Raw genomic sequence first — 12,596 nt, forward strand, 5'->3', positions numbered from 1 at the left:
ATCCGGATCATTTGTTGGTTCTTTGGCTCCCAAACGGCTCTTCATCTGGTTCCAGTCTGACTTTTTAAATGTGGAGTAAATGACGAGAAAGGACGAAGGAAAGGAAACTGGCACTCAAAGCACAGCTAGCTACCGTAGCTCACATTAGAGGTCTGTTCATGAACGCCTCATCATTACTCAGTCTCTTACCTCAAAAGGTTTCTGTTGTTGCTAGACCCTTAGCTCAGGACTCTTGTCTCCCCTCCACTGACTAGACGATGCTAGGACAGGGGTCGTCAGGTACACTTGCACAAGGGCCAGATTTAGTCTGGACAGAGACTCTGGGGGCCCCACTTTCAAAATAAACCAAAACTAAATATTCTGGTCTGATTAACTTATTATTGTATCAGTATTTGTATTTTCTTTCAAGACCCAGAGAGTGGCCCTCCCAGTTGTAATTTAGCACCAATATTAACTCATTTTTGATACTTTTTAACCCCTTTTCACCACTTAATTCAGCCATTTCTGTAACATTTTTGCCACTCTTTACCAATTTTTTAAATCATTTTTGCCACTTTTAAATAACTTTTTTCCACTTTTATCCCATTTTGCCGCTCTTTAACTCCTTTTTGCCACTTTCCTGTCAGTTATTGCCCATGTATGCCACTCTTTAACACCCTTTCACAACTTTGTCAGCCTATTTTTGACACTTTTAACCCATTTTTGATATCTTTATCCTCTTTAACATAACTTTTGCCATTCTTTCACCCCTTTTTACCATTTTTCCTGCATGTTTATCGCCTTTGTGCCACTCTTTTATCAATTTTTTCCACTTTTTAACCAATTTTTAAACCCATTTGGTTCCCATTTTTTTCATTTTGACACTTATCACCCATTTTTGCCACTCTCTAACCCCTTTTCACCACTTTATCTGGCCATTTTTGCAACTTTTCCACCAGTCTAAACACGTACTTTTAGAGATATATTTTTCTAACTATTTACTTGTTATTGCTGACGACTGAATTTTTGTAAAACAGATAAATGTTAAGCCATTCTTAAACTGTTTCATGATAATTGTTTTTGGGGGTGGATTTAACAGCTGCAGACATTTAAAGCTAAAAGATATCCTTAAAGTCACAACATCTTTTCCTCCTTTTCTGAATGTAATGATCTTCTGGGGGCCGGATAGGAAGCTTTGGGGGGCCTGAAATGGCCCTCAGGCCACTAGTTGATGACCAGTGCTATAGGAGGTTTGCAGGACTGAGTATTAGTGATATTGCTCACCTCCATGCAGGTAAATCTGTTAAACTGTGGTCAAAGTCACTTTTCTGTAAAGTGTAGCGGTCATACATGTGATAAGTTCAGGGAAGATATCCATATAGAGTTTTAAGCACTTACTTTCCTTCATTCCCATTCATTCCTATGGATGTCCTCCACTTCCTGACCCCCCGAGGACATTCAGGATCATGGGATAGCTAAAAAACCTGCCCTATTCGCTGTTGTAAATGCAGAAATGGTACTGTGAAGATCTCTGTCAGGATGGATCCAGTGGTTCTTTGTTTCCAATGACTGATCTTTAATGAATAAAAAAATAACTGACTCTGTGTGCAAAGACCTTAACATTTAAAAATGTTAACATTTAAATTCACCGTGCCGGCCTCTAAGCCTCCCCTAAACTAAATCTTACCCCTGACCTTCAGAAAGCTCTCAGACCGAGGACGGTCCTCCCTACGGTGTTCAAAATCTGGAGAAGTCCTCAGAGAGATAGCAGAGCCTCAGCCTCACACAGAGCTCAGAATTTAATTTCTTCTCAGCAGAAGTGACAGTTTTATTGGCACGGCACACAGATTTCATACATTACCTGAGTCAGTGACAGAATGGATTCTGCTCCTCTCTAACCTCTTCAAACTCTCAGCACATTTAAAAACTCAATTGTTTTCTGCTGTTTTTTCCAGCATCATGGTGAAAAATTAAAAACCCGAATCCAGAGTTGGATGGAGTCCCACACAATTAACAGAAACGTCTGTTTACTCATTCCTCTGAGCAGTGGTCCTTTATGTGGCACCGCCGTCTGACGATGCAAACTCTTTAACAGAGAAATCTTCTAATTCTGCATTTATCACATCGTCTCTGTTGTGTTTTTATGCTCTGTCAGGTCTCAAAGCAGCTGACAGTGACAGTTTGACCTCCAAAGACCCATCATGCACATATGAGGACTTTACATTCTGGCTTTCCTACAACAGTCATGATTTCTACTGTTAGAATATTTGATAGTTGTCTGGGATGAAACCGAATTCAGTCCAGTCATTTGATTGAAGAGTGGGAGAATTTCCTACCACTATTTTTAGGAATTTTCACAGATAGTTTGGAGAAAAATATATTTTCAGGTATTTTCATGAAAATGGAGAGGGACCTGGATGCATCGGAGGACCTCCACTTCACACCAGAAGTCAGACAAGCGCAACATATCTCCTGTTCTAATGCAGAAGTCACTTAACTGAACATCTTCTGCGTTGTTTTGTTCATACTAATAGAGGCAAGTTCGTCACACAAGGATATATAAGTAGACAAAAAATATGTGAGTTTTCAGACTAAAAAGCACAGCCATTACATAACATTAATTTTACTAAATCAATGGCAGAGTCAGAATCAGAGGAAAGTCCACCACGCCATTCAATACAGTAGACAAGGACTGTGCACGTTTTCGGAGTAAACGAAGTAGATTTGTTTGGAGAATTTGATTGGAGGATGTCCTTTGAAATGTCCTGATTTTGGGAGGAAATTTATGGGAACTGTTAGGAGGTTTAGGGGCATTTTTCTGTAATTTTCATAGAATGATTTGGGAAATTGCTTTGAAATTTTAGGGGGAATTGTTTAGAGATTTTTGGGAATTTTTCTTTTAATTTTCAGGAATTTATATAGAATGTTAAAATGGTCGAAGATGAAGGAGGTCAAAGGTGACAGTAACACTGACATTTTAAGACTTATTTTAGCCATTATGCCATTATCAATCGATATGTTTGATAAAATAACTACCATAAAGACCACCAGGTCTCTCCTGGTCTCTTATTTAGACAGTCTATGTGTGGCTGTAGAGCCACATGTTGAGCATCACTGATGTAGACGTCTTATTTCGAAGTGAGAAATCAGAGCTGGTTGTATGTGATGTTTTTCCAGTAAAGACTGACCACATCGTCCTCCTTTTGTGTTTCCAGGTGAAGAGCGTGAACCTCTCCGAGGGCGAGCAGCTGTCCATCAGGGGCGCAGACGAACACGGCGCCCTGCTGGTCCTCGCCAACCAGACTCTGCTGGTGGAGGGTCAGGTGATCCGCAGTCCCACCAACACCCTGTCGGTGTACTACCGCTCCACTCTGGACGGGAACATGGGAATCTTCCAGCTGCACTACCAGAGTGAGCCCACAAACATGAAAACAAACTCCAAACATGACGCTCCTCCTGGGGTCCAAGGGGGCCGTTTGTTCTCCCTTACATGCTAATTACACCGCTGCAGATCTTCTCGTCTAATCACTTAGTGCGCTGATTGAATCTGTCTTGTGAATTAGCTGATTACAGCTCTGATTAATTGGCTCTTATCTCATTAGAGAATATGGAGCCTGTGCATGTTTGTGTACGTTTGTGTGAGCGACGTTCCAGCGCAGAGTAATGGATGTGACGAGGCCTGGAAAGGAAGGAGGAAGGCATCCAAATGTGTTAAGACCCACCTGTGCCGTTTATCAAAGTCATCTAATCCTGTTACATCAGCTGCAGGTAGCAGAGTCTCTCTGATGGAGATTAAACAGCTTTACAGACAGAGATATGCTGAAGACGAGCTGTGAAAATCAGCGTAAAGGGAATAAGAAGAAGACTAAATAGAGCAGCTTTAATATCCTTCACGGCTTAAACAGCTTATTAGTATTATTACCAGGATTCAATTTGCTTCTACCTGAGGGTGTTTGATTCCTCGATTGACCATCCAAAAAGATTAAGAACAAAAAAACACCGACCTAGAGCACTAATCTCTTTGTCCAGATCCTTCACAGAAAGAGAGATTCCTGCATGAAGCTGTAAGACAATAACAGATGCAAATGCAGACCTTGTAGTTGAGGAATGATCCTTTATTTAACTGGAAACAGATGTCACATCGCTCCCTTCAGGGCCAGCACACTCCTTGGACAAAAACAGTCATTCAGTTTCACAGAGCATCAAAGCTGATGGACTACCACTGCATCTAACGCTTTCTTTAGCTGTCTCTAATATTTTGATCCACATCCTCTCTTCTCGTCTGTTTCAGCCTTCAGACTGAGCTGCTCGCTACCAAAGAGGCCTCACTTTGGGGAGGTGTCTGTGCTCGACCTGCTGCCTGGAGGCATCGCCCGCTTCCACTGCCACATGGGTTATCACCTGCAGGGGGAGTCGGTGCTCACCTGTCTCAACGCCTCCCTGCCGGTGTGGAGCGGCAAAGTGCCCTCCTGTAGAGGTGAGAGCCGGGGAGGAGGTCTGAGGAGTCTGCAGGACTGAGAGCTTCTGCTTGATCAGACCATGAATAGTGTCGGCTTTCAGTGACAGGGAAGGAATCTATTAAAATTTTTGATACACAGCTGAGCTAGTGCTCAGTTATATCCTGTTATATCCTTGTAAATAGAAACAGGATAAAACTCTTATTATCTTTAAGGTTAGCAAAGATTTTTGTACTGTTTCTAGAAAGTTTTTCTTATATTATTATATCTTTTAAGTAAAAGAGAAGGATCAAACTACTTCTTTCACAATTTACATGAAAAGAAAAGGAGACATACACTAAAGACATGCTAGAAAGTGTGTTGCCTGGACTGAATCTCTCTGACAGGGTTTAATTTTCTCATATTAAATAAAAGTTAACAGCACTGTTTCCATTTCTGCAGCTCTGTGTGGAGGAACAGTAAAAAATGCCACAGTCGGGCGGGTCTTATCTCCCTCTCCTCACCACGGGCCCAATGCCACCCAGGACCGCTCCTGCTCCTGGTCCCTGGAGGCTCCTAAGGATCAGAGGCTGCACCTCCACCTGGAAAGACTCGCCCTGGGGCCCACCGACAGGTAGGAGGGAGCGGAGTTTAAGGGAGTTTAAAAGTCCGAGCTGATCAGAGCTCTGCCTCCTTTTTTATGAGGTATTTTACAAAAAGTAGTGATGAAATAAGAGAAACATAAAGGAAGAGAGAAAACAGGAAAAAAATTAACAAGAAAAAACATTTATAAAGTATGTACTGCCTTTTTCAGGGCCTGTGTTCATTTTTGCAAATGCAGCACTTACTTTCAACTCATCAATGTCGTTCTGCATTTTCAGAGCTCAGTGTGCACCAACTAGACTTCTACATAAAGATGCTTTAAAACAAAGCATCTGACCCTTTTCACAAATATATAATTAAGACTTTAAAAATTATCTGCAAGTTTCTTAGGGAAACCTCTGTCAGGTGTATGGCATGTTTTAAACTGCTGAATTGTTCTTAGTTGATTAATTCTCTGTGCTCATGAGCTGGAAGCTTGTGCAGGCTTTTCCTAAGTAGCACTGAGATACGCCCCTTTTTTCCATATAAGGGCAGGGCTCTATGCTAATTGCACTGTGTCCTCTTTGCAAGTGACAACAAAATGGGCTTGATTACATTGATTCATATAGTGTTCTGACAGCACGCGAGTGATGCAGCATGTTACTGCAGTACTGTTCCTGAGACACATCTCTCTGCAGCACCATGCAGTGCGGTGCAGCACCATGCAGCATGAGGCAGCGTGATGCAGTACGATGTAGCCAAATTTAGTGTAATGAAGAGCGATGCAAAGCGATGTAGAGCAATGCAGAGCGCTGCAGCACGATGCAGCGTGATGCAAAGTGATGCAGCATGATGCAGAGCGATGTAGCATGATGCAGAGCGATGCAGAGCGATGTAGCATGATGCAGAGCGATGCAGAGCGATGCAGAGCGATGCAGAGCAATGTAGCACGATGCAGAGCGATGCAGCATGATGCAGCGTGATGCAGAGCCTACATGGAAAGCATCAAGCAGGAACCACACACATTCCTGTTCTTCCTGTGTCGGTTAGGATAGCTTTAAGCATTGAGAGAAGCAGAGCAGAGCAGGCATCAGTACAACTGAATGACATTGACTAAAGCCGCCACACTAGATGATTTTTAAATCTGAAATGATTTTAAAACAGTGGAAGTAAATTAAAAAAAGATTTTTCATCTTTTAATCCTCTGAATGCACACACTAGACGACTCAGCCAGACTGTCAGATCGCTGGAGACCACATACCCGCTGACATGCCAGCGATCTCGGGTGATCACCTGACTGCAGAAAAAACAAACAAACACAGATATCTGTCGATGCCCTCTTAATGCCCCTCCACAACAGGCTGTCCAGGCATGTGTTACAGGTGCAGCAAAAATTATAAAACAAGGTTAATCCTGGCTGAAATGAAGCTACAGTCGTGTTTATGTACGTTTGATCCGGCTGGTGATGCTAGCTCGCCTGCTGGCTCTGCTGACTGAAAAATCAAACATGTTTGATATTTATGATTCGGGGTCTTGGAGGCTCCAACGCGATTTGTAGCAGTAAAATAATCAAATTGATACCACACACTGGAAGATTATTCAAATAATCATTTGCAACGAGGCTCCAGGACACGCCCCCACGATCGTCAGGGCAGGCAAATCTTGCCTCAAATAGGGCTTAAAATCAGGTTCTGACAGGTTTAGTCCTCAGGTTTTGGAAATCCCAGATAAGAAACTTTGGTGAATGTCAGAATCTTTTTAAAAACTGCACAAGTGGGTCTGAAGCTCACATTTTGTAAGTTAATGCATAAAGCTCTTTATAAATAGGGCACAGGCACTGGCCTAGGGTCGGCGAGGACCCTGTTGAAATTGCAGCCATTATTATTATTATGATTATTCGGTCCAAAGAAACACAAATCGGGGGCCTTTAACATGCTCTACAAACTAACCAAATTTTAGCCAAAATTGTCCCCCAAGTGAAAGTTTCATATTTTAGCAGAACCATGCAATTCCATTGCACAAAAGTAAGATAGACCCCTGGGTATGATCCACATGCACCAAAATTGGAACACAAATGTATCATGATTAGACGGACAAAAAATTTATTATTACCATCCTCTAAACTGTACAGGAACCAAACTACAAACAATTTTTGGGCAAATTTTGGCGTTTTCGCAAAAGCACACATTTCGCATTTGAACGAATTTGTCAGAGGGATTTCATCTGAAGGACTCCAGAATTTTTTGCTAAGTGTGCGTTTTCATCAGGAGGCAGTCCTTAATAATGGCCCGATTTTACACTATTTTTAGTATGTTTTTCACAGTAAAAATTACACAATAATGCCCGATAACTTTTTAGTGGTTGTGTCAATCATCACCAAACTTCACATGGATAATCACACATTGGTCCTGAATACATCCATGCATCAATATCATCACTCTGTCACAGCGCCCCCTTCTGCCAGTGAACATTTACTCCATTGATTTTTCATGTCTGACTTTTGGGTTGCCACAAAACAATTCAGCCCCCTTACACCGTTCATCCTAGGCCTATGATTTTTCACTGTGCATATGAATCATCATCAGACCTACAAAAAAGCCTCTTGGACCCATGCCAAAATCCTAACAGGAAGTCCACCAGCCCCGCCCGAATTTCAAAATAAGGCCTCTTTTTGGACAATTAGTCACTGAAAACGTGATGTAACTTTGGGTGAGATCTTTTATGGCAACACAACAGTGTCACACTAAACACGCCCACAAGAAAACAATTCATCATGGCGCCCTCTACTGCCAACAGGAAGTGATGCAATGGAACATTCTCTTACTGTGTTGGACCCCTCATGCTCTGATTTTCACCTGAACTCCTCAAATTCAATGTTAATTTCATGGTTTTGCTGTAGCGCCCCCTACTGTAAGATGCCATTAGCACCTTGAAAATACAGATTACAATCTTTTTATGATTTTGCATGATAAATAGTCCTCCTCTCATCACCTCTACATATCAGCATCCAACTCTGACCTACGGCCACCTACTGTTGAGGGCCAGTATTACCTCATATACAAAGTGCAGCTTGCTGATATTATTTTACATAAAGACGATCTCTGTGGTCTCTCTGCAGTTCTGCAGCACACTGCACGACTTTGTCAACACCCCACAATAACAACACAGGGGCGGATGGCCCACACTCCGACATGTGTGGGGTGCGAGGGCCTATAAGCGCTGCTTGCAGCTGTAGTTACTCATGAATTTATCTAAAAAGCAGCATTCACTGTTGTAGGTGCTGAACATTTAAATTCATATCATATTCCACATAAAAAGGTTGTTTGTTTGGTGTGTGAAATTGTGTAAACAGGCATCAAAAGATCCAAAACCCAAAGCGGCATCATCAGAAAGCTGCTTTTATTCAACCATCCATCAGAATTTAAGAAATTTATTCAAATTCTCCCAATAATTCTGGGGAAAATCTCCAAATACTCTCTTTTTTGAAACTTTCTGCTTAATTCTCTCTGAAGTTTTCTCCTCGTCATGCATTCATGCTCTAAATGTTTCCATCCCTGCAGGCTGGTGCTGTGGAGTGGGCTGGACGCTGGCTCAGTGGTCCTGTTCGACTCAGGTCGGGGGGGTCAGATCCCCTTTGAGGGAGTGATCAGTGAGGGTCCGGCTGTCAGGATCCAGTTCATCACCGATCAGCCAAACCACAACACGGGATTCAACATCCGATACGAAGGTACAGAGATGCTCCAAAGAAGAGGATGCAGCATGGGCTTTAGCAGCCCAAATTTAAAGGTTTCTGTGTATATTGTCCTATTCTATAATTACAGTGTAATCAGCAGGATGTAAACAAATAAGAGGCTTTCAAGGCTCGATGTTTCTGCTTACATCGTGTGCTGCCAAGCTGATTTTGGCGGAAATGCAAGGAAGTGGGCTGTGTGTCCAACATAATCTGAGCTAAGCTTTCAGAGTTTTTGGCACTGTCAGTTTTGTGGAGGGATGCAAAGATCCCTTCCAGCATGTTTATCCTCATCAGTGAAGAGAAAATGAGACCAGAGAATAATTTTAGAGAGTGGAAACAAGATTAAAGGACAATGTGTGATTATGGTTTTTAGGGAGAAGCTCCTAATCATCTCAGCATCTGTTTCTGGAAATTACACAGAGGTATCAAAAAGAGAGCGATTAAAAGAACATGCTGCGACTTTAATAAGACACATTTTCTTTTTTAATTTGAAGAGAAATGAGTTGTTCTTGTTTTCTCCTTCAGCGTTCGAACGTGGCCACTGCTATGAGCCGTACCTCCAGAATGGGAACTTTACCACCACTGATCCGCTGTACGGCGTGGGGGCTGTGGTCACGTTTACCTGTGACCCCGGTCACGCTCTGGAACAAGGCCCGCCTGTGATCGAGTGCATCAGTGCGAGAGATCCGTACTGGAACGACACAGAGCCGCTGTGCAAAGGTAACACCCACATGTGATATGAGCCCATACAACAGTGAGCCCCCCCTTCACATACACTATATTGCCAAAAGTATTCGCTCACCTGCCTTGACTCGCATATGAACTTAGGTGACATCCCATTCTTAATCCATAGGGTTTAATATGACGTCGGTCCACCCTTTGCAGCTATAACAGCTTCAACTCTTCTGGGAAGGCTTTCCACAAGGTTTAGGAGTGTGTTTATGGGAATTTTTGACCATCCTTCCAGAAGCACATTTGTGAGGTCACACACTGATGTTGGACCAGAAGCCCTGGCTCTCAGTCTCCGCTCTAATTCATCCCAAAGCTGTTCTATCGGGTTGAGGTCAGGACCCTGTGCAGGCCAGTCAAGTTGATCCACACCAAACTCTCTCATCCATGTCTTTATGGACCTTGCTTTGTGCACTGGTGCACAGTCATGTTGGAACAGGAAGGGGCCATCCCCAAACTGTTCCCACAAAGTTGGGAGCTTGGAATTGTCCAAAACCTCTTGGTATGCTGAAGCATTCAGAGTTCCTTTCACTGGAACTAAGGGGCCAAGCCCAGCTCCTGAAAAACAAGCCCACACCATAATCCCCCCCTCCACCAAACTTTACACTTGGCACAACACAGTCAGACAAGTACCGTTCTCCTGGAAACCACCAAACCCAGACTCAGCCATCAGATTGCCAGATGGAGAAGCATAATTGGTCACTCCAGAGAGCGCATCTCCACTGCTGTAGAGTCCAGTGGCGGCGTGCTTTACACCACTGCATCCGACGCTTTCCATTGCACTTGGCTTGGTTGCAGCTGATCGGCCGCAGAAACCCACTCCATGAAGCTCTCTACCACTGTTCTTGAGCTAATCTGAAGGCCACATGAAGTTTGGAGGTCTGTAGCGACTGACTCTGCAGAAAGTTGGCAACATCTGCTCACTATACCCCTCAGCATCCACTGACCCCGCTCCGTCATTTTACATGGCCTACCACTTGGTGGCTGAGTTGCTGTCATTCCCAATGGCTTCCACTTTGTTATAATACCACTGACAGTTGACTGTGAAATATTTAGGAGCCAGGAAATTTCACCACTGGACTTGTTGCACAGGAGCCATCCTATCACAGTTCCACGCTGGAATTCACTGAGCTCCTGAGCGAGCCATTCTTTCAAAAATGTTTGTAGAAACAGTCTGCATGCCTAGGTGCTTGATTTTATACACCTGTGGCCATGGAAGTGATTGGAACACCTGATTTACATTGTTTGGATGGGTGAGGGAATACTTTTGGCAGTATAGTGTAAGTGCAGAAGGCTTTTGCTGAGTCACCACTGGCTGAGTCTTCTTTCTTCCCGTTGCTTCTTGTAGCTGAAAAACATCTTGTCTTTTTTGCTTATTTGTACATATTTTTATCCGCACTCCGTGCCAAAGGGCCAACAGGTCACAACCACCCTTATATGAAAGCTTTTGATGCTGCACGTATGTCCGATATCTAGAGGAAGTCCCAGCTTAAACAGAATGGCTGGCAATTCTAGTTTCAGGACAGGCATGAAAAATCAAAGTTTCTGACTCCCTGACTCTCATAGAGCAGATCGTTCATTACAACATCAAAAAAACGTGCATCTTCAAAACACAGTATAACCTTTTGGATCCCCTCTATTTCAGCCGCTTTACTCTGTCTCCTGTCTCGCCCTTTCCTCCTACTGTCTCTGCAGCTCAGTGCGGAGGAGACCTGACCGGACCCGGGGGCGTGATTCTGTCTCCAAACTGGCCCGAGTGGTACGGAGAGGGGGAGGACTGCAGCTGGAGGATCCACGTCGGCGAGGACAAACGAGTGCTTCTCGACGTACAGCTGTGAGGAGAAAAAAAAACACCACAAACATCAAAACTTCACATCTCTGAACTGAGTGTTATCATTAAAAATGGATGCAGGGAGCTGGGAGGCTCAGTGAGGGGTCCAGCCCCCCCGTCAGGAGGAGCCTATTGATATTTCTCTAGTTTTTCCTCGTACTGAGCCATTAAATTCAATAATGTGACAGCATGAGAGAGCATACTGATAAGCTGCAGCTTCCAGCCCGCTGTTCTGCCCTCGTCTAAACTCTGGACTCCCTCTGGCTCGTTCAGAGTGGGCTGCTGTAAGGATGAAACTTTGGCATTCAAAACACTTCCAAATTCGAAGATAGAATTTGTTGTGGAAGTTATAATAAGTTTATGAATAATTAATTTTATCCTAAATGCATACATTTTTGTTTAAACTTTCTTATTGCTAACTTCAGCTTAAGAAAAGTGCAGTTACAAGAGAAATCAATGAAAACAGGAACCAAGCAGAGTGTTAGCGCTTGCAGGGGAAGCTAAATATGTTAGTTAAATATGAGGAGTGTTAAATAACATCAAGTAAAGGATGTGTAGGAGTATACAGATTAATGAGACTGGAGATGGAAGGAGAGCCAATCCATTTTAAGTCTTGTAAGTCAGAAAGAGGATTTTGAAATCAGCTCTGGCGCTTGTTAGGAGCCAAATGAAGACCTCTTAATGCTGTGTGGGTAAGCTCATGAAAGGCACACTGAAGCGATCAAGCCTGGATGTAATGAAAGCATGATGGAGGAATTTAGAGTCTGAATTGGATCAAATGCTACAGAACTTTGCTGCATTATGCATAAACTTGTTGGAAAGTCAGATCAATGACTATTTTCTGGGTCTTTTATGGCCGAACTGGCCAGGTTTCCCTGATAATGAATGAGAAACATAACAGGCTGTTCTCAGAAGCTGTATCAAAGCATACTCAAGGAGGGTAAGCCACAGAGGGTCACTGCTGAAAGGACAGGCTGTTCTAAGAGGCTATATGAAAGCATATTCTCTCAAGCTAGAGCACACAATCAATTCATTAATTTTAATTTTTAATAATATAGTGACATTTGGGCACACTAGAGTAAAAGCTTACGTTTTTTATGATCACTTGGCTTTGAAAGAACTTTACTATACTGGTCACATGGTCTGCAATATAAACAGTCTGCACATACTGATCAGGGTTCTGAAAATCTCAGTCTGCTTTTACCAGTTGTATTGTATTAGTTGAAGATAAATTAAATATTAAGAGGAGATAAAATAGCTAATATTCATGCAGCATTAATCCAATTACATCCTGTGTAGTATTATA

The 12,596-nt window shown here is 42.9% G+C and overlaps 1 protein-coding gene across 2 annotated transcripts in view; it reads left to right on the forward strand.

The window, feature by feature from the left end:
- LOC121525187 (seizure 6-like protein) overlaps positions 1-12,596 on the forward strand; it is a 108,657-nt gene that overhangs the window by 80,428 nt on the left and 15,633 nt on the right. For both annotated transcript variants that reach the window (XM_041811043.1, XM_041811044.1), the window contains exons 4-9: positions 3,195-3,390; positions 4,271-4,456; positions 4,878-5,049; positions 8,558-8,724; positions 9,256-9,450; positions 11,155-11,293. In XM_041811043.1, the coding sequence (XP_041666977.1) occupies positions 3,195-3,390; positions 4,271-4,456; positions 4,878-5,049; positions 8,558-8,724; positions 9,256-9,450; positions 11,155-11,293 (1,055 nt within the window). The remainder of the gene's footprint in view (positions 1-3,194; positions 3,391-4,270; positions 4,457-4,877; positions 5,050-8,557; positions 8,725-9,255; positions 9,451-11,154; positions 11,294-12,596) is intronic.

This window comes from Cheilinus undulatus, linkage group 17 (assembly GCF_018320785.1).
Source record: "Cheilinus undulatus linkage group 17, ASM1832078v1, whole genome shotgun sequence".
NCBI classification, from domain to species: domain Eukaryota; kingdom Metazoa; phylum Chordata; class Actinopteri; order Labriformes; family Labridae; genus Cheilinus; species Cheilinus undulatus.